Raw genomic sequence first — 27,733 nt, 5'->3', positions numbered from 1 at the left:
GACTTACGGCCGCCAGCTTGTCAAAGCGGGCGAAGAGCTCGTTGAGTAACTTCACGAGCTCCTGGGCACTGCAAGCAGAGGACAGCTGGGTAAAGCCCACAATATCTGCAAACAGGATGCTGCAAATGGAGAGGGCCACAGGCAGTGAGCCGCCAGACAGCGGCTCACCACCCACTCCCGCCAGCAGGGAAAGGTCTTACTCAGTTCTACTGCGGTGAGAACCTGGCACAGCTTGGACTCAGAAGCTTATCCCCTGCAACGGCCCCAGGTCCTGTCTGCTGACCACCACCCCACAGCCTTCCGATTCTCTCCTGCCCCTGGCCTCAGAGGGTTAGGTGGCCAGCAGGAGCCTCTTTCTGGGTGATATTTATTCACCTGCAGGTGAGGCCAGGCAGGTGATGCACGACTCACCCTGCCGTCTACTGCTATGGCTGCTCCCGCTTGGCTCGGGGGACCCAAGGTGCACACTGTAGGGTGGCCTTGCCTCTCGTCCTCGGTCGATCCCGTGACCCACTGTGCCTCCCCGCCACCATACCTGACATTCTCGTGCCGGTACATGTACATGGTATTGAACTGCTGCTGGTCCTTCTGACTCTCGTCCTTCTTCATGTCCTTCAGCATCTCGTCAGCCACGTGCTTGGGCAGGATGGAAAGCATAAGGTTTTCCTGCGAGGAGAAGCACGGGGTTGGAGGGGGATGGCCTGTACTCCTCCACGTTCACACAGCTCTGATCCTGATCCAGGCGACGATGTCATCCAGGAACTACCCAGCCTTGCAGGGAGGCCCCAACGCCCGCCCATAAGGCAGCAGCCAAAGGCCAGGCTGGGTGGTTTCTCACCCCAACAAGGCTCAGCATCATGGCAGCCCTGCATAACAACTGACAGGCACAGGCAGTGTCACCGAGGAACAACGTGATCCTCTTTCTATAAGAAGTGTGACCTTCCCTGTGTCTCTACGCTCCCAGTCCCTCACTGCTGGGTCCTCTTCACGTCTGCCACAGCACCTTTACAGCGCAGTCACCAACCTGACTGAAGTCCTATGACACATAAGGGAACCCCAGAGCCAGCAAGAATTCTACCTGAGCCTAAGGTCTCCTGAGGACACAGGTCAGAATTCCAGCACAGTGTGACACTGTGGCCCACCACTGAGAAAATGGAGGCAGCTTGCTGAGAATGGAGACCGTGGAGACCACCAAAGCAGGGAAGAGAGCACGAGTACCACGTGAGGAAGGGGTCAAAACCCACCACTTGAGCCAGGGGCCTTCCCAGAAGTGAGACAGAGCTAAGTCTTGAAGGACTTCCTGAGTGAGCAAGCCACCTATCCAAGCAGACACGCAAGAAAAGTCCTCCAGGGCTCAAGGACCCGAAAGTGCCTCAGTGGCAGTAGGAACAGAAACCCTGCTCAGGGTACTAAGTAGGAACAGAAACCCTGCTCAGGGTACTAAGTAGGTGGAGACCAAGAACCAGCATCCTGGCCTGTGGGCCAAATGTGTTTGCTGTCTGCTTTCATAAAGTTTTATTGGCACCCAGCCAAGCTTGCTTGTTTACACATTGTTTCTGACTGTTTTCACACTCCAACAAGAGTTGAGCAGTTATGACAAAGACCATATGGCTGGCAAAGCCAGAAATATTTGCACTCTAACTCTTTCCAGAAAAAAAAAAAAAATTCAGTGGCTTGGACACCTGAGGGGATGGCGCCAGAGCTCAAAACACAGAGCCATAGAGGAAAAGCAGATGTGAGGGAAGTCAGGAGTAGCCGTGCACGCGCCAAGGCCTTCACAAAGGAGCACCCTGTAGTCAGCACTTAGGAGAGGCCTAGAGGCCACAGCAGAAGCTCTGGAAATCATGGCAACACAGGGGTCAGACTGGGTGGAAGGGAAAGGAGACAGTACCCTGGGGGCAGGGGGGGAGGACAGTGCAGGAATTAGAGGAATGCAAAATGCTGTCTCCATCATCCCCAAGGGAAGAAAGGGACACGGTAGCTGCTGAAGCTGTGAAGGGCAAAGGGCAAGAGAACCTTAGAGAGTGGGCAAGGAGGCCACTAGGCTGTAAAGCAGGCCGGGCCAGGTTGAGAGAAGTAGGGGTAAGGCTGCAGAAAAGGGTGGAGAGGTGATAAAACTACAGGCCGAGCACCCCAGCCACAAAGCAGATCCTCGTGACCAGATGGGGGTACACCTCGAGCTCAACTGCTGCAAAGCTGGAGGGTCTCAGGAGCTCAGCCACCAGCCCGAATCTCGTAAGTCACCTAGTTCCAGGATGGCTGGTACCTGGCTCTAGCTGAAGTGCTTGCAACAGTCTCACTGTTTGTCCTCTGCCCATGTTAAGAACCTCCAGATGGCATCATTACAGTGCAGGAATGAGAAGCTACATAAATAACCCCAGTGCGCCCTGCCCCAGCTCCACTGGAGCCCAGCAAGCAGCAGAGGCCCCCAGGGCCTGCAGCCTAGCAGAGCAAGAGACTCGGGTGACCCTGTCACTTGGCATTCCCAAGCCCCTGCCAGTGAGGTGAAGTCAGAAGAAGTCTGATAGTAAATAAATAGCCAGAGCCAGGGCCCTATTTGCCTCTAGGGCAGCCCAAAGAAAGCTCACTGGAGTCCAGAGTAGTAGAATTCCTCCTTCAGGGGAATTCTGAAGGAGGTGGAGAGGAGGCAGGTGGGGGTAGGGCTGGAGCCCGAGCATCTCAGGGCCCCGGCCACCTGGAGTGGGATATGTGTAATTGCCCTTGTAACCCAAAATCCACAGGGGGAGGAGCGGGCAGGGCGAAGAACATAACTCAATATTCCCAGTGTGCTATCAGACAAGTCACCAACAGTCCCTGGAGCCTTGTCTCCTAGGTGTCGAATGGAGACTAAGTGGCTCATTAGCTTGAAGCACTCAGAACAATGCCCTGCTCCCAGGAAGTACTCAGTAGATCCTAGCTGTCCTATGCCACGGCCAAGTATGGCTTGAGGGAGTTGGGACCTCAACAAAGTGTGGCCCCATCTTCTAGGCTTTCAGGGTGGTCACGGAGTTCCCTTGGCTAGCCTAGTGTCAGCAGATCACCTTCCTGTCCCTCAGCCAGGCAATGTGGGGTCTCTCAAGCAGGTGGGGTAATGAAAACATACAAATAAGGGTCCTTCTATTCTCAGCCTCCCTGACTCTCCTAACACTCTACCACCTTATACATGGACCCACACTACCAATGTACATGCAGGTGCTAAGTGATGGAGGCTCAGAGAGGGAACAGCGTCCCGTGTGTAAGAACATGCACAGAACTCAGGTTTAAGAAGGTCACAGCTCTAAGTTAATCTTGCTAGCCTGAGGGCTACAACCCCAGCTACCCGACTCCACTCAGTCAATCCTTCTGTTCCTCTCCAACTGCCTGAGCTCTGGAGACACACCAAAACCCTTTTGGGTCCCCTAGGACCTAAAGAAAACAAGAGTCCAGTCCAGCCCTGGGAAGAGTCATATGTTCCTGATCACATCCAGACCCCCCTTTAAACACTGCCTCCTCCTAGCTGGGTCTGCACCCTCAAGGGTCGGCATGACTAAGTCAGCAGGAACATAAGATAGGGTGGTTCTGGAGACCAAAACACAACAGCTTCAGGAGTCACCTATCTGTGGAGGCCATTACTTTCTTCTGGGATTGGAGAGTCAGGGATGTTCATCCTTCCTTCCTTCCTTCCTTCCTTCCTTCCTTCCTTCCTTCCTTCCTTCCTTCCTTCCTTCCTTCCTTTTTCCCTCCCTCCCTCCCTCCCTCCCTCCCTTCCTTCCTTCCTTGCTTTTGGTTTTGTACTATGCATTTCTTTAATGAGGTGTGAAAGCAGAAGACTATGAATACAGATATTACAGATAAGAAGATGGGGCTGTGGCTGTAAATGAAGGTTTACTTGTGTGGTGTATGGAAATCTCAGTCTCAAAGGCTTCCCAGCTACCTTCCTTATTCCTGCCCACCTGCCCAGGGGTGTCACCACCCAGAGTGGGCTGGGACTCCCGTATCAATCAGCATTCAAGAAAGCACCCCACATCTGGGTAGGTGCTGCACGCCTTTGAGCTTAGCATTTGAGGGTTAGTAGTGGGAGGCAGAGGCAGGCAGATCTCTTCACGTTTGAGAGCAGCCTAATCTACAGTTAGTTCTAGGATAAATAGAGCTATGTAAAGAGATCCTATTCAAAAACGAAAAAGAAAAGGCCCCACTGCCATGGCCAATTCTGGGAATTGTTCCTTGGCTGTGACTGAGACTCCCTCTGCCCAGGTATGTCTGAGTTTGTACCAAGCTGATAAAAAGCGGTGACACGGAGTCTCTCTGTAACTGCTGTGTTTGTCAGGAAGTCACCAAGAGGGAGAGAGTTCTGCAGAATCACTGTTAGTTGTTCTTGCTTTCCTGTGAATCTTCCCATTTCCCCATAGTTTTATAATATGACCTTCAAAACTAGGTCAACAAACAGCGGTCACCTCTGCTCTTTCAGCTTGGCAGTCCAAGTCTGATGCTATGGATACGACCAGTGAACATCACTATTTACAGATATGTGGACACTGATTCATGTATTGGACATATGCAGTGGGTACAGATCAACTGAACAACGGGACCTATAGCTGACTAAGGACACTCAGCATTGCATTAGTTTTTGGGAAGACGTCAGACTTTGGGTCCCTTCTGTTGTCTCTTCTTTAGCAGCACCTGTGGGTGCTGAGCAGCCACGTTTCCCAGGACAGCCTTCTCACGCTTCAGTGTCTGAAGTGCCACGTGTCGTTTTCTATCTTAGCCTGTCACTGTCATTCGGATAGAAGAGAATCTTTCCAGATGAGTGAGTGGGCAGGGGACCTTAACCTGAAGCTACTTTTTACCTGATATTGGGAACCACTGTAACGTGTGTCTGCTGTAAAGGGGAGGATTTTGAGATAGTAACAACTAGGGCATCTTTGCTGAACAGATAAAGCACTTTAAAAATCAAAATCATCTTTGGGTGGGGCTAGGGATATGGCTCAGTCAATAAAGTACGGAGTTCAACCCTCGTGGCTACATAAAAAAGCTATGTGTGGCAGCACACGAGTAACCCCAGCCGGCAGAGCCAGAGACAGGGGCATCCTGGAGCTTCCTGGCCATTACAGCATCAGCTAGGGAAAGACCCTGCATCAAAGGAGGTGACCAGCATTCCATTCCTAAGGATGAGAGCCAAGACTGCCCTCTGGCCTCTGTGCAAGAGGATGCACGAGCATGTGAACATACATGAACACACGCACGCTCGCGCGCGCGCGCGCACGCGCGCACACACACACACACACACACACACACACACACACCCTCTTCATAAAAGCCTGCAATGCCAGCACCAGAAAGGCAGAAGCAGGAAGGTCAGGAGTACAAGACTAGTCTTAGCTGCACAGCAAGTCTGGGGTCAGGCTGGGCTACATAATCTCAGGAAGGCAGACAGGCAGAGGGATGGGAGGGGGGGTGTCATGCTTCTAGGGGTCAGGGTTCCCTGATCCTGAACCAAGAGGCCAAGGCTCACCGTAGGCAAGCACTTCTGGGTTTAGGCTCTCTGCTATACAATGGGAACCCTCTTAGGCTCTTTCCATCATTCAAAGTACAAAAGCTTTCAGAGGGAAAACTTTTCAAAAGTCACAGAACAGTTGGTTATGTCACCAGGACTGCGGTTAATACAGATTTTACTCCAGGCTGATCTGGTGAAATAGACAGGGTGCCATTCAGACAGCGTGAATGTTATAATACCCATCTAAGTCCCCAAACCAACTGTGTAGGAACAGAATAGAAGAGGCACAGTAATCGGGGAGGGGGAACACTGACATCTGCCGTGCTGGTAGATTCTGAATGACTTCCCATGACCACCAAAACACAACCCTAGCGTGGACCAGCACCCTCAGCTGGTCCTTCCCGCACACTGCAGGAGGAAAGCACACTTGGGCTTCCCTCAGGAAGTGAGCAGGAAGTGAGCAGGAAGTGAGGGAGCTTGAGCAGGCACCTGCTGGGGCTGAGACACAGCCAGGAAGCTGGGTGGGGGATCGTCAAGGACCCCAGAGCCCACCTCAAGTCTGAGCAAAGGTGATGATGTGTGGAGAAGACATGAAACTTACTTTGGGGGCCTCAGACGAAGGCTGCTAAAGAAGCAGATGTTTTCTGAGAGGGAGAGACATTTTTTATTACAGTACAGAGTGTGTTGGCCTGGGGTGGGGGGTGGGGGGTCCTGAAACCCGGTGAGAAGGATTGTGGGTGTTAAGCTGGAGGTGGGAGGCTGGCCCAAGGGTGGTGGACTAACTAAAGCCTGAAACCCAGCCAGTGAGGTCTGGGGCCCTGAGACTGTGCTCAGCTCTGGAAAGACAGCAGGTCACCTGCTTTGGAGTTTTTCCTCAGCTTTGCCCTAATGGTTACAGGTGCGAACAAGTCAAGGGCCTGACCCCATCTGGGAACAAGGCCAAAGTTTGCAGAGAAAGACTTGAACTCTGGGAGGCCTTCAGGGTAAAAGCAAAAAGCCCTCAGATTTGGGAGAGATGCTTTAGGCAGTGTGCAAACACACCTCAGAGTACAGGGCTGACAGGCATGGAGGTAGTGAGGCCTGGACCTCATAGAAAAGGCTACAGCAGCCTCGGCAGTATCTGTGCCTCCTAACAAGGGCCAGGGTCACTTGTATAAACTGGCTATGGAGAGGTGAAGTCTGTCAGCATGGCCTCCACAGGCTCACAAGGAACCAGGCGGGCCCTTGTCAGAAGTGACTCAGAGTGCTGGCTCAGGACTGAGATGGAGGAAGGAGGCCAGCATTATCCCAGGGGCCCTCGGGTGTTAGAGTTGACATTCTGATGAGGCGTTCAGGAGTTAATTACAGCAAGGAAGCCAGGAGGGATTTGGATAAATGAACTCTACTGGTGAGACTCTAAGTGTCTGCAACAGCCTTGCAAATGAGGAGAGACTATGAGAGCAGCAAAGGAATCCCTGGGGGGGAGGGGGCTTTGTGTGTGTGTGGGGGGGGGGGGGGACTCTGTGTGGGGGAACTGTGTGTGTGTGTGGGAGGACTCTGTGTGTGTGGGGGAGAACTGTGTGTGTGTGTGTGGGAGGGGAACTGTGTGTGTGAGGGGGGAGGACTCTGGGGGGGGCTCTGTGTATGTGTGTGTGTGTGAGAGGAGACTGTGTGTGTGTGTGTGTGTATAAGAGGGGGGAGGACTCTGTGTGTGTGAGGGGGGGACTCGTGTGTGTGTGTGTGTGTGTGTGTGTGTGTGTGTGTGTGAGGGGGGAACTGGGGGGGGACTCTGTGTATGTGTGTGTGTGAAGGGGGAACTCTGTGTGTGTGTGTGTGTGTGTGTGTGTGTGTGTGTGTGTGAGTGAGGGGGGAACTGGGGGGGGACTCTGTGTATGTGTGTGTGTGAAGGGGGAACTCTGTGTGTGTGTGTGTGTGTGTGTGTGTGTGTGTGAGGGAGGAGGACTGTGTGTATGTGAGGGGGGGACTGTATGTGGGGGGGGACTCTGTGTGTGTGTGTGTGTGTGTGAGAGAGAGAGAGAGAGAATGGGGTGGGGAACTCTGTGTTGGGGTGGGTGGGGAACTGTGTGTGGGGGGGAGAGACAATGTGTGTATGAGAGGGTGTGAGTATATGAGTGTGTGTGAGAGAAAGTGTGTGAGTGTATGTGTGAGAGACTGTGTGTGTGTGTATGTATGAGAGAGTGTGTGTATATATATTTGTATGTATGTGTGAGTATGTATGAGAGAGTATGTGAGTATATGAGTGTGTGTGAGTGTATGTGTAAGAGACTGTTGTGAGAGAGTTTATGGAGTGAGTATGTTTGTGTGAGTGTGTGTCTATGTGAGTGTGAGTGTGTGTGTGTGTGTCTCTGGTGGCATGAATGTTGAGTATACTGTGTCTGTGAGATGGGTGAAGTCTACTTCTCTGAAGGATGGGTATGAGCTTGCTTAACCCATGTGTCCTATCTACATGCTGTATATTGTATATCTGCCCACCCATGTATCCTATCTACATGCTGTATATTGTATATCTGCCCACCCATGTATCCTATCTACATGCTGTATATTGTATATCTACCCACCCATGTATCCTATCTACATGCTGTATATTGTATATCTGCCCACCTATATATCCTATCTACCCACCCACATTCTTATCACTGTATGCAAGCCTGCAAACTACTTAGCCAAATATATTCTGATCCTGTTAACAATTTATCCAAATACCCAAATTCTTGGAGCTTCTAGGCCATTTGGAAGCTAAAGGGACACTGAATCCCTCTGAGTACCCATTCTGGCCTGACCCTCTGAGCAGAGGAGGCTATGGAAGGCAGGAAGTGAGGTCAAAGTGCAAACATCTCAGCTCCTCCCAAGGAGAGAGCCAGTGTGGAAAATCTGGAAACTGCAGGCTATTGTCCTTGCAGAATGATGTAGTGCAGAATGACACTAAACTCAGACATTCAGTGACCAGTCGCTGGCCATCCATACAAGTGCAGGAAGATAAGCATCTGGTGGGGAAGGGCCAGTACCTCAGGGCAAGGATGTTTTACTCTCTTCATTGCTGACCATGCAGCACTTCTGGTCATGGACTTGGGCTCCCAAGTGCTGTCTAGAGACAAGGAAACTGCAATCTCAGGAGACAGCCCACAGGGTCCAAAGTTGTGTGGCACCTGCCATCCTCACGGAGACAATCTGGCAGAGAGAAGGTGTCCCTTAGAGGTTAGGTGGGTTAATGAGCCATCAAGGAGGAGACCTGGCCCAAGAGGCAAGCCGTCATATTCTAGAAGAGCTCAGACAAAACTTCCTGAGTCACGGAAATGCCCTGAGTCTGTGCTGACCAATATGGTAGCCACTGGCCACCTGCAGCTACTGCGTACACGGATATTGACCAATAAAGCTGAGTAACTGTGGCTGAAGACATGGCTTAGTTAAGAGTGTACTTGCTCAGCATTCATAAAGCTCTGGGTTCAAACCCCCTGAAACAGGCTACATAAGACCCTCATGTTTTAAAACTCCAACTAGAGGAACTGACTTTTAGTTGAAATCAATCACAGTTTAAACAGTTACCCGTGGCTGGCGGCTCCTGTATTAGACAGAGAGCTTTAAGACACTGGAGAAGCTAAGTCTAGCCTGAGCCCTGTGCTAGGGGATGTACTGATCACATCTGTGCATGGTTTCGGGGAGTGTCTGCAGTCTGACCTGGTACCTCACATCATCTGCTCTGTCACTGACCCAGAAAAAGACAGCTCAACACCATGCTAGGCATGGTGGCGCCAGCAAATACTGCAGACACACCCCAACCTGGACAAGGCTACCCGTGGCTTCAATCCCTCCCTGTGCCAACACCTCAAGAAAGAGTAAAGCTCACTCAGATGCCTTCCAGGTGTGTTCCTGCTGTCCTTTACTGTGAGTGACACACACACACACACCAACTCTGTCCCCAAGTCAGTGTCTGGCTGCTCTGACACCAGTCTCTTCCACACTGAGAAAAAAGACTATTCCTCCAATGAAGACTGTCTACCATACAACAGTTCCCTCTCACACACATACACTCACATGTGCAGACACAAATACACAGAGACAACACACATACATATACATATACTCATGTGCACACACATAAATACATGATAGGCACAAAAATACACAGATAAACATACCCCTACATATACACATTTACACACACTCACACATGCATACACACAAACACATACGTAGGCACACAAATATACAAGGACAAACATGCATATACATACACATTTGTGTACACACAAACATAGAGATAAGCACATGTGTACATATACTGCATATACACAGAGCAAGAACATGGCCACACACACACACACATCACACACATACACACACGCCACATATACACACACACACACCACATATACACACACACACCACATACACACACACACATACCACATATACATACACACACCACACATATACACATATACACAGACACCTACACATATACCACACACACATATACACACAGACACACACACACACACACACACACACACACACACACACCACTGTTCCATGACCCAGATCAACTACTTTCTCCCAGTACCTGTTCACCAGTTCCCTTCTTCTTGAAAAGCTCGGAAAGAATCAAGTTCTTTATAAATGTTTAATATATATTATGTGTGAGTATGTTGCCTGCACGTATGAATGTGTACCACATGTGTGCAGTGCCCATGAAGGCCAGAAGAGGACATCAGATTAGAACTGTAGCTACTGATGATAGGCACTGGGAAGGGACCGCAGGCCTTCTCCTGTGGCAGACAGGCCTGGTGCTGTTTGTATTTTGATGCTAATTCCATTTGCCCAGGAGGGGCTGCAGACAAGGAGTGAAACATGTACTCAGGTGACTTCTTGTGAACCTTCTCCCCACCTTAACTTATAAAATAAAGGCTAGAGCCACTGGACAGTGGAAGGGAAGATGAAGCTGAAAAGTTTGGGGGAGAAGAAGGAGATGAAGAGAAGAGGACAGAGAGAAAAGAAAAGACTATTGAGGGAGAGGAAGACAAGATTCTGTGTGGCTTTAAGTAGCCAGAGGTAGCTATGCATATCATATAAGGGATGGCTAACTACAGGACAATTTATCTTATCTAGGTGGGTGATTTATATCAATATTGATTGGCTCTGAGTTCACTGTATGGGCATTTTGTGGGGTGAAAATTTACTGATATAAATTTGACTAACAAATGTCAAGCCTCTAGAGTTTTGATTTTGCCTGGTTACTGGGATCTAGGACTGCTGACCACAGTGGGTGGATGGCTGGGAATGTGAGCAGAATCCGCAGCAAGAGAACCATGATTGGCCACTGCATGGGGCTAGCCTAGGGGTGGCGAGACCGTGGGCACAGAGTAGCTGAGTATGGTGCGAGATGGTGCCAATCTTTTTTAATATTTCCCACAACATTCTCCAAGAACAATAGTTGATCCTACCTGCTGAGCCATGTCTCCAGCCCTAAGAATCAGTACGTTTTAGGACCAGGTCCAAACACTAGGTATTTCTGTATCCACCTGCTGAGTCTCGAGTCCCTCTGCTTTTCCTGGACCCTTCGCCTTTATTTTACACTCTGAACTCTTCTTTCTTAGTGCATATCTAACCAAGTCACAGGACCCTGTTTATCTCACGTGTGACCCACACAGATTGAAGTTCCTATACTTCAGGCCCCCTTCATTAATTTGGATGCATCATATCATGTTCTATACCATACATGCAACAGAACTCCTGACTGGAATGGTGAGGCAATGGCTGTACCCTTCTGGGTAGCTTCTGCTAAGCCCCAGTGACTCTGGGACAGAGAAAAGGCTGGAGGAAGGCCTTTCAGGAGAAACCTGCCTATCGTGAGACCCTGGTGGATGCAATCAAAGGCTTGCCAGGAGCTGCATGACCAACAGCTTCCGCTGAGCCCACCAACATATTAGGAGGCCCTATATACCCTCTTACCCAGCAGGGCCCATGCAAGAGTCCACTAACATGGTTCTCAGCCCTCAAACCTACCAGCTGTGTGGTTAATTCACTGAGAATGCCCATGTGGGATGTCCACCCCAATACTCCCTCTCTATCCTCAATTCCCCACTCTCTGGTTCACCTAGCTGTAAAGCACTTAGCTTCTACCATCAAAGTCCTGATGTGGGCTACCATATCCCTCTGATCTCCCTGCTTCCTTGGCTATCTCTTCCCCATCAATAGCTACATTGTTTGAATTCCTGGGATGGCTAATCCTAGCTCTCCTCAGCACAAAGCCAGGACTGCAGGCTCCAGGCTGTGGCTCACAGGATCTCTGCCTCTCTCCCTCTCCTGTTCCACTGTCCTGTGCTCCTGCCCATGGACACACCCCATCCCCATCTCCTTCTGTTCCATAGCACTGTGTTCCATGTGTCCTGTTCTTTCCCATGCTGCCACCCTCCCCATGGCTTGCTGCTCACCACCTTCAGGTCTCCACTCCACACTACCTCAAGAAAGCTTTCCCTGGCTCAAGATACTGATACCAACTTCCGTCTACCTGTGGTGCCTGGTAAGTTCCTTTCCCTGCTCTTAGCTCATACGGATGTATTTTCTGCCAGCCACCCCCACAGAACCTATGCTCAGAACCATGTCCTCGTGAAGGTGGCCCTGGGTACTAGTGATCTGAATCAAAATGTGTGCTTACTCTGTGTGTGTGTGTGTGTGTGTGTGTGTGTGTGTGTGTGTGTGTGTGTGTGGCTGTCTGTCTATCTACCTGCCAGTATATGTATATGCATGCAGAAGCCTGCAGACCAGAAGAAGGCATTAGATTCCCTGGAGCTGGAGTTACAGGCAGTTGTGGGCCCCCTGACTGGATGGATGTGTGTTAGGACCATGAACTCAGGTCATCTGCAATGACAGTAGATGCTCTTAACCAGAGTCATCCCTCCAGGCTCTCAAGGACTTCTTAACCATTCTATTCTCTATTACCACTTCACAGAGAAGCTGGGGCTCGGAGCACACAAGTAACTTCTCAGGGCCAAGCGACAAATGGTTCAACTAGAATGAGAATCTATGTCTCACTTTGAAGCCCAGCATGGTGGCTCATTCACACCTGTGATGCCCAATTGAAAGGCTAAGGCAGGAGTGCTGTGAGTTCAAGGCTAGTCTGGGCCACAGAGTAAGACTCGTCTCAAACAGGAAAAATTTACAGACACTTGGCAAGGTAGTAAAAAACCCAGGTTGGCATAGAGGATGTAGACATTTCTAATTATTAATTATGCATTTAATAGACTACCTGGATTACTAGCCACAGTCAGACAGGAGATGCTCCCAGCCGTGGCCACAGACCACAGGATATGCTGAAGGATATGACGCCAGCAGTGGTGGTCAAGACTGGAAAGCTCCTGAGCCAGCAGAGGCTCAGAAGACAGACTTCAGGTAGACAGGGCTTGGGAGGCAGGGCTCAGTAGGAGGAGTGGCTTAAAAGTGCTGACCTCATCACTGCTGCCTGGAGGAGTCACAGCACAACAGAGCCCTCCTCACCAGGAGCCCCCTCACCGGAACTGCCTGAAGCAGGGATGTGCCTTGCTAGGTTCTGAAATACTGGTATGAAGAACACCCTGTAAAGTCCAAATGGTGTTAACTAAAGCCACAGAGAAACCAGTATTCATCGTACAACACATACAACAAGGGAAGGCGCCTCTGGCTTTCCTCACATCAAGGGATTTCAAAGCTAAAACAAAAGCTACGGATATTAACTGTATTCAAGAGTGTTTCTGGCCCAGCATGGTGGCACACGCCTTTAATCCCAGCACTCGGGAGGCAGAGGCAGGCAGATCTCTGAGTTCGAGGCCAGCCTGGTCTACAAGTGAGTTCCAGGACAGCCAGGGCTACACAGAGAAACCCTGTCTTGAAAAACAACTACAAAAAATAACAAAACAAAACAAAAACAAAAACGAGTGTTTCTGTTTAGAGGCTAAAACAAAAGCATATTTCCAAATTAATGCTCTGTGGCCCTATTAGGTGACCCACCCAATTACAACACTGGAGATACTGAGGTCCAGTGCCAAGAGGAAGAGGCCACACTCCTGTGGAGAGAGGAGGTGCCCTGCTCTCTGCCCACACCAACCATCTTTCCCCACTGAGCTGCTCCCCAAGGAAGCAGGCCCATCACCCTCACCTCACTGTTGCCAGGACAACTTTGGGGTTGGTACTAGAAACCCGATTCTCCCTCCCCCATGGCCTCCAAGAGAACAAGGCTCAAGGTTAAGGGGACTCTGTGCCACGCCCTAACAGCCGAAGGATTTGGGGCAAGCAGTAAAGGTCAGAGGACAAGGATATTCAGGCACTGAGCCTATGAAGCAGTGCTTCTCCTAGCATTCTCAGCTCTCGGAGGGAGAGAAACCCAATCCTGTGGTAAACAGGTAAAGTCCTGGCTCAGAACAGCAGCAGACCTCACATGAAGGATCAAGACCCAGGCAGAGGCAGGCTGAGAGAAGCAGGTTACAGCAGCTGTTCACCTGTGTGGGCGCCACAGAAGTAGTGTCTCCTCGGCCATGATTCCCAGGGCACATAGCTGGTGACAGTGGACAGCTCTCTTATAACCCTGTACACCCAGCATCTCCACTGGAGCCTGGATGCAGCTTCCTAGGTGCTGGGGTGTGGGGGCTGAGAGCAGCCCCCCCTGAAGGATAGGGTGTGCCCTGAGGAGGCTCCCCTGTCACTTCTCCATGCCCCTTGTTCCTCCTCCTTTATTTTCAGTGCATGAGAAATGCTTCTGGGGGTGATTCAGGTACTTCATAATTCTAAAGTTTGTGCCTGGCAACAGGTGTGATGTTCTGGGCGCCTCTGCTGCCAGGTGCCAGTTGGGGTGCTTAGCAACTCTCAAGGTCCCAAACGAATCCCCAAAGTAGGTCACATGGGAGTCACAACAAATAATGGAAGTTCTTCCCTCTGGGCCTCTGGCTCCACACTAACATGCCCATGGAGCTGAGGGGAGACTAGAGAGAGACCCCAAGTCCACTCAGATACTACTGGACCACCCACGACGTCTGGCCTGAATCCCCTTTCATGCCAGAATGTGCTCAGAAAGACACATCAATAAGCCTTGGAGTTGTCCAGATACAGCTCTGCTCTGCAGGGAAGCAGGGGCCAGGGCCGGGCTATGAGGCCAAACTACTTTGTTCCTTGCCTTTCTTGCCTACTTTCTGTCTCCACCCATCTGTCACCTGAGGCATACCTCCCTTGTGTGAAAGAGCTGGGCCACCTCACCCCTTCCTAGGAGCCATAACTCTGTCCTGCCTTCATCCCAAGCAAGAAGCCGGACTCCTCCACAGAGACAGTGGTAAAGGGACTGCACCCAGAGACATTTGGGCAGGACCCCTGCAGTGACAGAGGAGGAAGATGAGGGGAAGAGGAGACTGGCTGGGGGGTGGGGGGTCATGCAACCTCAGGGAAAGGGCACAGCGTTTGCCCCAAAAGCAGTTCAGAAAGCACTCGATACGTATCGACACTGTCACGTGAGGCCTGAGCCTGAGTGAGGCATTCTCGAAGGACCTCATCCGGCCTCAGAACTGACATTTACACAAGGACCACACAGGTGATATTTAGTGTGGCAGGGACTTCAAGTGTCTCCTTAAAAGGGGTCCTGCATCCAGACCCGCTTCTGTCTGCTCCTACAGCCCTTTGTCCCCAGTATCCCTGTCTGTCATCTCCTTTCTGTCCGTACCATGGGCTCTGACACAGGAAAGCTGACAGAGACCTGCTCTTGGATCCAAGTCGCCCTGGCTGAGGCTCCTGTGTCAAGTCAACCCTGATACCCAGAGAGGGAGCAACCTCTGTCAACTGGAACAGTGGAGAAAGGTGCTCTCTCAACCAGCTACCAGCTTCCTCCTCAACTCTCCTTCAGCCAGGGTGTCCCCAGGAGCTGAAACGCGTCCTTGTAGTTAACAGCATCAAAGGCCGTCACAGTTTTTAAGCTCACCTCTACCTTCTTACTTGATGTGCTTACCAAACAATCTAAGACAATGATTTTTTTTTAATCCTAGTTTTTCAGAAGGTTAAACCAAAGTCAAAGAGGCACAGCCCCAAGGTCACACAGAAAGCCAGTTCCTGCTGTCCTGAGAAAATGGCTGCAAGCCCTTAATTCAGATCTGAGGCCACCAGCATGGGGGCTAGAGATGAGGCTGGTCCCCTATGACACAGTCAGTCACAAGAGGACGAGACATACAGGGATGGGGTGTGCAAGGACCTGGCTCTGCTGACTTCACGAACAAGAAGAACAATCTCTAGGGCGTCAGGGGTTCCAAAAGCAAAGAAGTATTTTCTAGATAAACAAGAGAAATGTAAGAGTCTAAGTACCCTCTCATTCATCACTCAAAGGAATATAAATTGTTTGAACCTGTATATGAGACGATTTGGCAATGTTTATCAACATTAAAAATGTACAAGGCTGGTGCCTAGAAAAGTTAAACACAGTGGTAGCACATGAACTGGCGATATCCACTGCTGGGTGCATATCCAAAGGACAGAAGTAAAGCCTGGAAGAGACACTGGAATACCAGAGTTTATAGTGACATCGCTCACAACAGACAAATGGATGTGTCACTCGGAGATCCTGGTGGGTAAACTGTGGTCTACAACAGTAATTATCCTGCCTGGGAGAGAAGGGAGTTCTACGCACGCTACACACAGATGAACTCCGAAGACTTTATGCTAAACAAAGACAAAACAAGCCAGATGTGAGAGGACAGTTACTGTATGCGTCTGCTTACGAGATACCTGGAGTAGGTGTTTTCACAGTTGCCACCAGAGGATGAGGAATCCGTGTTGAGCAGGCAGGATTTCTTTCTGGTTGGGATGATGTACTGCATACTACTGTGAGTGGAGTTGGTGCCAGTGAACTGTACTGTTCTTAAAAATGAGTGGAAGTGTGGCTGAGAAGTTGGCTCGTCTTGCAAGTGTGAGTGTCTGAGTTCTATCCCCAAAACCCACATGACAAAGCCACACGTGGTGGTACCTGCTCTTAAGCCCTACACAGAGGAGGCAGAAACAGGCAAATCCCTGAGGCTTCCAGACCAACCAGTCCAGCCCAGGCTAGCCCAGCCTGCCCAGCCTACTCAAATTTCAAATTCTGGGCCAGTGAGAGACCCTGTCTTTTTTTTTTTTTTTTTAAGGGAGGGATGAATACCCGAGCTTGTTCTCTAGCTTGCTTACAGACAGACAGACAGACAGACAGACAGACAGACAGACACACACACACACACCACACACGCACACACATAAATTCTATCCCTCTAGAAGCAATAAGAAACATCACAGTTGTTAAGATACAAGGAGCCAAGACCTTAAAGGAAAGAGAACCATATTTAGGCGAGCCTAATACACTCTGCCATCTTTCCCTTGAGGCCAGGAACAGAGGCCAATGGTGACCTGAGACTTGGAGCACAAAGACTCTAGACAGAGCAACAGATCTGAGACGCTGAAGGATGGGGAGCTGTAGCACAAGTCTCACTTCCGGACTCTGCTCCTCCTGGGCATGTGCCGGGGCAAGAACCAAATGCTAGAAAAATGCTTTAAAAATGTCAGAAGACAGAGCCACAAATTAAGAGAAATGCAGACCCTCTCTATTCCAGATACGATGGCTGAGAGATCTTAGAATACGTGCTCTAAGATACAGAATGGTCTGTTTAAGCAGAGCCCCGAAGTCAAGTTTGTGAAGGATTCATCTGTGTGTGTGCACATGTGTCTGCAGAAGGCAGCAGAGGGCATCAGATCTGGAGCTGGAGGTAGAGAAGTGGTGAGAACCAAGCTCAGATCCTCTGAAAGGGCAGCAAATGCTCTGACGCTGAAGTCAAACTTTAAGGTTTCACTAGAAGTCAGAGTGACCCTGGGAAGCGGGGTCATGCCTCCATGGCCAGTCAGTAAACTTTTACACATAATTCTTCATCACAGCAAAAGAGAGCAGGTGCTGGCGTGTGCAAGGTCCTTCTGTGTTTCAGTGCTGGCTCCTACAGAAGCTGGCTCTCACACAAGAACACCCATGCAGAGTGACTGCAGAGACTGCTCCTGTGTCGCCATGCCCCTCCGTGAATGTAGCTGTGGGGCCTGCGGTTAATGAGCAGCACGGAGTACATCTCCCTACTTGTGGTTTAGACCATGAGTGCCACTTTTATTAAGGCTGGAAAAGAAAACCCAGAGATTGGTAGAGACGGCTCAGTGGGGCAGGATGTTTGATGTGCAAGCTTAAGGACCTGAATCTGAATGCCAGGCTTGGCCATGAGTCCCTGTAACCCACCATAGGGGCACATAGGCTGCAGGATGCTAGGAGTTCACTGGCTAGCCAGCCTAACCCAAACAGGGAATTTGAGGTTTAGTGGAAGATGTTGTCTCAAAGGAACAAGACAGAGAAGCTCTGACCTCCATATGCATGTGCATAGACCTGCATACACGCATACAACACACACACACAAACACTCAGTAAATTAAAAAAAGAATCCAGCTCTTACACAAGACATGATATGAACTTTTTAAAGGAAAATAAAAAGCGAAGACTCAAACTGCACACGGAGTCTCTTCCCCACATGCGGCTGCTGGTGTAGACGAGAGTGTGACAGAAGACCAGGGCTGAAATTCCAGGACCTGAGCAAAAAGACTGAACACTAAACAAATTCCTAGCCAGGTCCCAGAGGAAGTCAACAACAGAGGCTTCCGTTGACAACCAGGACTTAGGTAGTGTTAAAAGAGAGTGATGCTGTGGAAAATGTCTTCAAGAAGGACCAGGACCAACTGAGTATGTTAGAGCACGCCTGAAACCCCTATACTTGGGAGACAAAGACAGGCAGGCCACAAGTTCCAGGTTATCCTTGGCTACATTTCAAGTTCAAGGCTAGCCTGGGCTATGAGCGAACCTATCTCAAAAAAAAAACCAAAAAACCAAAAAAACAAAAAAAAAACCCAAAAACCACATAATACTTCAAACCATCAAAATTATGGCCTGGAGGCTGGAGAGATGGCTCAGCAGTGAAGAACACTGACTGCTCTTCCAGAGGTCCTGAGTTCAAATCCCAGCAACCACATGGTGGCTCACAACCATCTGTAATGAGATCTGATCTGGTGTATCTGAAGACACCTACGGTATCCTCATACATAAAATAAATTAATAATTCTTTAAAAAAATTTTTTTGAGTCTGAAAGCTGTGTAAATTGAGAGAGTTTCCCCTCAGGGGCAGTGCTGAAGTAACTTTTATCTGTAAACTTTCATTCTGACTGTAAGTCTGATAGATTACATGGCAGCACAGACCTAATCTAGTGGTGCCGACGGACTCATCCAATGCCATACTGTCTCCACCACGCTCCCACACTGCAGATAGAGAGGGATACAGTTCCTCATGTTGTGACCCCCGCTCACCATAAAATTATTTCATTTCTACTTTATAACTAATTTTTGCCACTGTTATGAATCGTAACATAAATATCCAATATGCAGTCATAACCCACAGGTTGAAAGCCGCTGGTCTAGTGAATGTGAATGAGGCAAACAGCAGGAGCTCATTTAATGATCCCCGAAACTAAAGGTCCATCAGCCTTCATAGCAAAATCTAGAAGTTTCTGGAAAGCTATAGCACCCATTCACCCCCATCCAGCCAGTACCCACCATCAGAATAAAATGTTCTGTGGCCCAGGGAGGACTAGCCTCAGCTTCAGGAAATGGAGATAGACCTGCAGGACATTGGTGGATGTCATTTCTAGAAACCTTTAAAAAGTGTTTGAGATGAATCCAGACTGAAACCCATTTAAAAGGCTGAGTCACATGGGAATCGGGGAGACCGTTCTGTGTGGCTTAGGCTGGAGCACAGCCAGTAAACAGAGAGCCGGGACAAGCAGGCCCTTCTCCTGATGGGGAAAGGTAAACAGGAGAGCCACAGGGATGGAGCTGCCGCTGCTACTTCCTAACTGACTTACACTGAGGTAGCGGGAGGAGGCACGGGCTACACGGGCTCTTGCCCTGCACAAGCACACAGCATCAGCAGGCTCCCCTTCTCCTTATACACACCATCCCTTAGCACAAACCCAGGCCCAAGACCCCCCTCTCTCAGGGCCCTCCAAGTCCTGAGTCTCACCTGCTGCTGGCTCTGCTCCTCCAGATTCATCTTCACCTCCAGCGACTGGCGGGCCTCCAGGAAGGCCTTGCGATGCTTGCGATCTGCCATGTAGTAGGACATGATGCCCACGATGATAGCACACAGGTAGAGGAAGACGTTGGCCAGGATCTATGTGCCAAGGAAGGAAAAAAAAAAAATACAGGGCTGACTGACGACTGTATATCTTCAGGAAAACAGGGACATGGAGGTGGGGCTGATAGGGTCACCTAGGAGTTATCTAACTCTAAGGAGTCCAGTACACCTCTGACTGTGATCAACATTACAGGCTCCTGAGAGGACACTACCCTGTAAATCACAATCAAAACATGGCTCTGGGCCAGGAAGGTATTCAGGCCACAAGGCTTGCATGCAAGCTCATAAGGCCTGATGAGAGATGGCTGTTCCTCTCCTGCATCAGACAACAACTGGTCCCTCCCTGAGAGGCAGAGCCACTCTTGGCTACTCAGTTGTTTAAGCAGCATGTATGAAACTCCAGCCTACTAGGTGCTGTGAGAACCACTGCCCACAAGCCTAGTGCCAGCCTACTAGGTGCTGTGAGAACCCGCTGCCCACAAGCCTAGTGCCAGCCTACTAGGTGCTGTGAGAACCGCTGCCCACAAGCCTAGTGCCAGCCTACTAGGTGCTGTGAGAACCCGCTGCCCACAAGCCTAGTGCCAGCCTACTAGGTGCTGTGAGAACCGCTGCCCACAAGCCTAGTGCCAGCCTACTAGGTGCTGTGAGAACCGCTGCCCACAAGCCTAGTGCCAGCCTACTAGGTGCTGTGAGAACCGCTGCCCACAAGCCTAGTGCCAGCCTACTAGGTGCTGTGAGTACCTGCTGTCTGCAAGTACCTAGCGCCAGTGCAAGAGCGTGGCTATCGGGAGGCTGCTCCGTGTGCTGCCCTGGGTGACCTGGTGCCCAGGCATGCCTAAAAGGCTGTTGGATTTGCAGACCCAATAGTCTCCTGCTGGAGGGAGCCTTGGATACGGACCTGAATGTTCCCATCGCACATGGCTTCTGGTGTTAGCAGCTGCTCGTTGGCTCTGAGCTATGGCTGGGCCAGGCATTGATTCCCTGTTGGCCTGCGAGCCCACTGGGCTCAGTGGACTTTCTCAGGCAAAGCTGCTTCCTGGTCCAGCTCGAACTAACTTCTCCGGAACCAGCTCCATGGCTCTCTTTCTCTCTTTCGGGTTTTTTTTTTCCCCTCCATTTTATGTATAAGAGTGTTTTGCCTGTATATATGTCTGTGTACTATGTGCATGCCTGGTGTCCAAGGATGCCAGTGGAGGGCATGAGATCCCCTGGAACTGGAGTTATAGATAGTTGTGAGCCACCACGTGGGTACTGGGGATTGAACTCGAGTCTTCAAGAGTAGTCAATGCTTTGAGCTCTTTCTCCAGCCCACTTCCACACCTTCTTGAAGCTGTTCTTTCTTCCCTGCCCTGGTTCCTCAAGTCCTACAGGGAAGGGAGGACAGTTGCCACCAAGAGATGGCAGACGTAGCAGACCCTTCCATCCACCCCCCACAAGATCGATGATGAAAAGCAAGATGGAAAGGAAATTAGGAATTTAGTTTCTGGCCCCACAGGAAGAGATCAGCCCAGCAGCGTACATGGCAGAGTCTGGGGTTAGGGGAATTATGGTGAAGTCAGCACTGGGATTTTAAATGCATGCTTTAGAAGACAGATAAGAGGATGAGTTCTCCTTTTTCTGGGCTCTCTTGGTTGTGCCGCACCCTCTTTGAGCTGTTTTTCATTTATTCAGAGCTGGTCACCAGCAGCCTGAGGACTCACCACCACACCCTACAGAGCGTTCCTGGGCTGGGGCAGGGCACAGGTAGTTGGCAGTGTTGAGTCTACGGGAAGCCCCACCACAGAGTTGCTGAATAATGATGATTTAGGAGGTGGAATGTGTGCCTGGGCTACTCAGAAGTCACTGTAGGTAAATTCTTAAGTTCTTAGTTCACCATCTAAGATCTGTGTTACTCTTGGGCCGAGGCAGCCCCAGCTGTCACTATATGGGATCAATATCTTCAGCAACACCCTGTACTGTCTGCTTCCCTGACGGTCCCTGCCATCTAAGTGGCCAGACTCAGTGGGCTCCATCAGCCTGAGCATCTGAAAAGCTCTGAGGTATGTTCCGTGAACTAAAGCCAATCGTATGAGTGGACTCTGTTGGGTCTCAGAGTCAGTTTAGCAAGATAGCCAAGAATCTCCACCAGCTCAGAGGACAAATGGCCTTGGACTCTGCCCACTCCCAAGCTCACAGAGCCACAAATTGGCAGGACTGGACGGCAAGGCCAGGCTGGCATCCTATGCTTCCTCTGTATAGCAGACACTAGGGCTGAGGGTCTGAGAGACTTGGAAGAAAGACACTGCACATGCAGGTAGCATCCAACTAGGAGCCATTCAGCTAGGTCTCCACTGTGAACCCCAGTGCCCTCAAACAGAGGGCTCCAAGCAGGGAAGGATGCCCTACAACCACAGGTCTGACTCTGGAGAAGGTATTTGCACTTCTTTCCCTGGCTACAACCAGCCTGAACTAGAACTAAAGTTCTGAAATCATCCTGTCCCCCCAACATGGGCAGGCCCCGTCTCCCTGCCTGGCCATCTCATAAGGACAAATGGGAAAAACATGGATACCCTATGGGGTGGTAGCCCAAGAAAACCAAACTCTTACGGGTAACATTTTAACTCAAGGAATGCAGACGCAGGGCTCATGCCTGATGACGTCCTTTGCAGGACTGTGCATCTGTGGTGTGCATGTTTCTAAAATAAAGGTATACTCAGGAGCACCCTGGGCTTATGTCCAACCCTCACTAGCCAGGTGGCCCCTGAAGCGATTTGTTCTGTCCCGATCCGAGGCCTTGATCCTGCCGGGTCTCCATTGGCTTTACTTCTGAAGGCAATCGGAACTGGGGAAGGTTTGGTCCATGGAGTCTGGGAAGGACTACAAAGAGCAGGAGAGGCGGGTGGTTCTCAGACCGTCACACTGTCTCTGACCTCGAGCACCCAGCCAACAGCTGCCCCATCCTTCTCCCAACCAGCATTTGATGCCCACTGGCTCCAAAACACTCTCTGCAGGGAAGTAGGTTCGGAGGCTCTGAGCATGTCAGGAAACTCCCCTCCGTCCGACCCTCATGAATCCACCTCTCTCTAACAATTTTAGCAGGAGGCCAGGTTTGGAGTTTCATGTAAGCCTCTGGTCCTTTTCACTTCCCTCCGTCCAGCTGTTCTACCCCATCGCCATGCCTTCCCTTGCTGGCATAATGGTTACAGGGCCTGAAAGGAGTTTGGCAGCCTCTGACCTAAGTGATAGGGGCTGGGAGGCTCAGCCAAGGTCTCACAAATCCAGCAAGCCAAGGCGGCCAAGTCAAGGGAACCTCGGATAATCCAGGGAAGCAGAAGCTGGCCTTGGGGAAGGAAGGTTCAAGTGCGCACTGGTAGATCCCTGAGGGTAGTAAGGGGCCTTCCAGGACACCAAGGCATGGTCCCTCAGAGGACCCAGGGATTGCACTGAGTGAGGAAGCCAGGGCAGCGCAGGCCTCAGTGTCCTCCATCATGTCACTGGTACATCTATGCTGGACACAGTGACACTTTCTCAGCTTCCTCTCTTTCCCAGTCACTGCTGAGGTGATGAGACATTGTTCTGATTTTGCAGGTGAAAGGATCAAGCCCAAATGACCCAAAAGGCAGTCTATATATCCAGAAAGGAGTTCAGGCTAGACTATGGCCTTTCTGGAGGTTAGATAAAAGCCAGCATTCCTCAGGAACTTGTGAAACTGTTTCCCATCTGCCAGAGGCATTATTTCCCTTAAAAACAGCCAGCAGAAGGGACATATGGCTCCCCATTAACATTTACCAGTGGCACTTGTCAGCATATCAAAGCCCATGCTGGCCACATTTCATCAGCCAGGCTAGCATCCTGGCTCTTCTCACATCCTGGCTCTTCTCATCTCCCCTCCCCTAAACTCTCTCTAGCTCACGGGCTTCCCTCCCCACAGATACCCATCCTTCTTATAACCCAGCTATTCCCATGATTCTCTGCTCTTATTCTCACCATACTCTCTACCTGTTGCTATCCACTTATGCTCTCTTCTTGTGACCTCTCCCTCCCCTCACTCTGTGTGTGTGTGTGTGTGTGTGTGTGTGTGTGTGTGTGTGCACATATGCATGCATTCTAGTTCCTTATATTTTGGGTTGTGAACCCAGCCTTTAATGGCTGAGCCATCTCTCCAGCACACGTGTTCTATTCTCTGTCTCTTGCTTTCTCTACTGTTCTTTCCTGTTGCTCTCCCATTTCCCTAGCCCTGGCTGTGTTCAGTCTGCTTCTTTCTCTCCCTGCTTCCTCTCATGTCTGCAATAAAAACCATGACCGTCTCTTGGAGTGGTCATGCCAACAGTTTCTTTATCACGCCCCCTTGCACACAGAAAGCAGTACAACAAAGCAATGTCCTGCAGGGCGTGGTGGCTGTGCACACCTTTAATCCCAGCACTTGGGAGGCAGAGGCAGGCGGATTTCTGAGTTCGAGGCCAACCTGGTCTACAGAGTGAGTTCCAGGACAGCCAGGGCTACACAGAGAAACCCTGTCTCAAAAAACCAAACCAAAACAATGTCCCCCAAACCAAAACACTATCCCCTCCCACGCTCAAGGCTTACTCTGGGTTTCAAACTACCCTGAAGCACTCAAACTTACTTACATGTACAACCCCATCTTTCCCTGTAAAGGACACTGGGCTTGTTTTTAACGAAAACTGTCACAAAGATATCAACCTTAAAGCACTGGCTGTTGGCTCCAAAGGAAACTCCAGTTTCCCCAGTCCCAAGGGGCAGTGCATATGTCCAGAAGCGAGGTTTCTGCTGCTCAGCTCACGCTGGACTACGGGATTGCTCAAAGCCTACAGCCAGCATTTCACAGAACCATGTGAGATGGGCTTCTGCCCACCAGAAAGGGCTACTTCCCTTGGCATGTTCCTGTAGGTGCACACCAAAGCCCAGGCTGGCCTCCAGGCCCTTTCCATCCCTAGGCACACTGGCTATGCATTTCATAGTCCACTGCAGCCTCCTGGCCCTCCTCCCCTCCTCCACCCCTCCTCCACGGTGCCAGCTCCCAGGCTGCTGTAGCTCACAGGACTCTGCCCTCCTGGTACCTTCCATTCTCTGTATAACAGCGAGGCTCTCCCCTGACCCGCTCTGTGCTTTTTCTTGTTCTTAGCTCACTTTCCTCAAAGATATCCCTGACAATGCCCCACTCTGCTTCTTTTTCTATCTGCTCTGGACTCTTCTAGATGCTTCTGGATATTCTTCTTATCCACAATATCCCACCTACCCAAATCTCAGAGCAGCCATCTTGGTAATTCCTTTACTGTGCTACATACATTTTTAAACCCAAACAAAAATATATATCTGTAGATTTCCCATTGTCTCCAAATGCAGCAGGAGTCATTTTCTTCTACAATGTGAGACATGGAGGTTTCCTCTTTCATATTTACAGTGTAAGAGTGTCACATTAGGAGAGATAGATGTGCCCTCAAATGTGCTTGGGGAAAGTAACTTTCACTTTGGCGGTGAACCTGCCCTCTGCTGGCCAGAAGGACAGGTGACGGTCATGTGTCCCTGTCCCCTAGGGAACACTGTCAGGTGGGAGAAAGCCAGGCAGGTATGGCCTTGAGCAAGAACATGATTGAGAAGCAGGCCCTGTTCTGAAGATCTCTGTCAGCACTGCTCTTGTACTTTGAGAGGCTTTGGGAGAGGAGGTGAAACCTTGGAGGGGTACAACCTTTGGGAAGGGGCATGCAGCCTTTGGGGAAAACTTGAACCCCAGTGAGGATCCAAAATAGATTGGGTAACTATGACAAATGGCTTTTTCAGAAAGACCTTGGGAGTCACGGGTCTGGGCGTTTCCTTCTCAGAATTCCCTCTCCTCCCTCTACAGCAGCTTGCTTGCATCCTTCACCTTCTTAGCCTCCACCTCACTTGAGCCACACCCCATCTACCTGCTCAGCCCTGCTCAGGCCTTCCATCTGCTCCGCAGAACCTTCTGCAGAGTTGGAAGGCACCCCTGCCTTCCCTATAGCAGGTACAAATGTCCTGTTCCTTGCTGTGTCCCCAAGGCCCAGTCTGGCCCCATCCCCCACCAGGTAATCTGTAAGTTGTTGAATAGGACAGACCCATGATGGTGAGATCATGATGAGATTTACCACACAGCCAGCAAGCAGCACTGAAATGGTCACCAACTTGCCACCCCAGATACAGCTTCTGCCATGTGAGCCTCACTAACATTCCAGGCTTCCCCAACCCTTATCCCGACAACAGAGAGGAAGGAAGCTAAGACTGCAGAGCAGGTGGGTGGCAAGCCACCCGGACACCAGGCAGAGAACATGTACACAGACACAGACCACCATCTACACGCTATGCATGCACAACTTCCACCAGGGAGGTGGTGATGACATCCTCACGAAGGCGGGGATAGAAGAGAAAGATGTGGGCCAGACACTATGGCACAGTCCTGTAATCCCAGCACTTGAGAGGCTGAGGCAGGAGGATAGACAGTTTGAAGCCAGCTTGAGCTACAGAACAATTCCTAAGGACAGAGAGATAGAGAGATGGGGAAGAGAGGAGGAAGGGGAGGGAAGGGGAGGGAGGGGAGGAGGGGAGGGGGAGGGGGGAGGGGAAAGAGAGAGAGAGAGATAGAGACAGAGAGAGAGAGACAGAGACAGAGAGAGGAGATAGAATACAGAGGAACCTGGTGTTCCCACACAATAAAGCCTCGAGCCTTCTCTGTGAGGTCAGAGAGATGAGATGGTGCCCCACTGAGGCAGCTACATAGGCAGGAGTGCTGGCACCAGGCCTCTTCCTGCTTGGTGTAGTTCTGGTGCAGCAGCACACGGAGTCTATCACATCTCACATGGCCATCTGAGGAAGTTCTCCTAAATTCAAATGGTTTTCTTAATTCTAAAACTAGTCTATGGAAATTTATTATTTTTTTAATTTATTTATTTTTATTTGATGTGCACTGGTGGTTTTTGCCTACACGATATGTCTGTGTGAATGTGTTGGAACCCCTGGACTGGAGTTACAAGTTTCGAGCTTCTATGTGCATGTGGGAATTAAACCCAGGTCCTCTGGAAGAGCAGCCATTGCTCTTAACCACTGAACCATCTCTCCAGCCCAAATTTCTTCTTAAAACAAACAAACAAACAAATAAATAAAATCATTTGAAAAGCAACGAATAGCCCGTAGTGGGTGCACAGCACAGCCTACAGTCCTTGCATTTTGGAGACAGAGGCAGACGATCTGGATGGAGTTCAACATCATCCTTGGCTACATAAGAGAGTTCAAGGCCAGCCTGCGCTATATGAGATTCTATCTCAGAAAGAAAGAAAGAAAGAGAGAGAGAGAGAGAGAGAGAGAGAGAGAGAGAAAGGAAGGAAGGAAGGAAGGAAGGAAGGAAGGAAGGAAGGAAGGAAGGAAGAAAGAAAGAAAGAAAGAAAGAAAGAAAGAAAGAGAGAGAGAAAGAAAGAGAGAAAGAAGAAGAAAGAAGAGAAAGAGAAAGAGAAGAGAAAGAGAAGAAAAGAGAAGAGAAGAGAAGAGAAGAGAAGAGAAGAGAAGAGAAGAGAAGAGAAGAGAAGAGAAGAGAAGAGAAGAGAAACGTAAGAGGCCATCAAGTCAACTTAGTAGGTAAAGGTGCTTGCTCTGCACACATATACACATATATACACACACATACACACAAATCAACAAAGAAATATCTTTTAAATTAACCCCAAATATAAAACAATGAATACATAAACAAGTCTTCCAAGTGGGCAAGGGCACAGAGCAGCACTTCCTCCAGCCCATGCAGCCTGAGAAAGTGTTCACCGCAGGCAGGCATTCTAATAGCCCCTGGGGAAACAGGAGCTCTAAGAGGGCTTTAAAATAGAAGCTGCCCCCTGGAGGTGGTCTGCTGGTTCTCTTGCCTAAAGCCAGTCTTGTCTTATAGCTCACTGCAGCCTGAAGATTCCAGAGCACTCTGGTACCAGGGTTGGTACGGGTCACCCTGGAGACTGATAATGTTCTGTTGCTGGGGTTAGGCAGCTCAGGAGCCTCTCTTCATTAAAACATACTTGGATGTTTTGGAAAAAAAGTCTCTAAGCAGCTGCAGGACATAAGGGAGTAAAGGAAA

General features: G+C 50.1%; 1 protein-coding gene across 5 annotated transcripts in view; it reads right to left on the bottom strand.

The window, feature by feature from the left end:
- Adcy3 (adenylate cyclase 3) overlaps positions 1 to 27,733 on the bottom strand; it is a 78,550-nt gene that overhangs the window by 18,757 nt on the left and 32,060 nt on the right. For all 5 annotated transcript variants that reach the window (XM_029484630.2, XM_029484629.2, XM_029484628.2 and 2 more), the window contains exons 3-5: positions 19,546 to 19,695; positions 536 to 666; positions 8 to 119 (exon numbers count right to left, since the gene is read on the bottom strand). In XM_029484630.2, the coding sequence (XP_029340490.1) occupies positions 8 to 119; positions 536 to 666; positions 19,546 to 19,695 (393 nt within the window). The remainder of the gene's footprint in view (positions 1 to 7; positions 120 to 535; positions 667 to 19,545; positions 19,696 to 27,733) is intronic.

This window comes from Mus caroli, unplaced genomic scaffold, assembly GCF_978045245.1.
Source record: "Mus caroli unplaced genomic scaffold, Mus_caroli_1 scaffold_14, whole genome shotgun sequence".
In the NCBI taxonomy this organism is placed as follows: Eukaryota; Metazoa; Chordata; class Mammalia; order Rodentia; family Muridae; genus Mus; species Mus caroli.
Note: the sequence above shows the minus strand (reverse complement) of the source record. Positions and strands in the feature narration are given on the sequence as shown.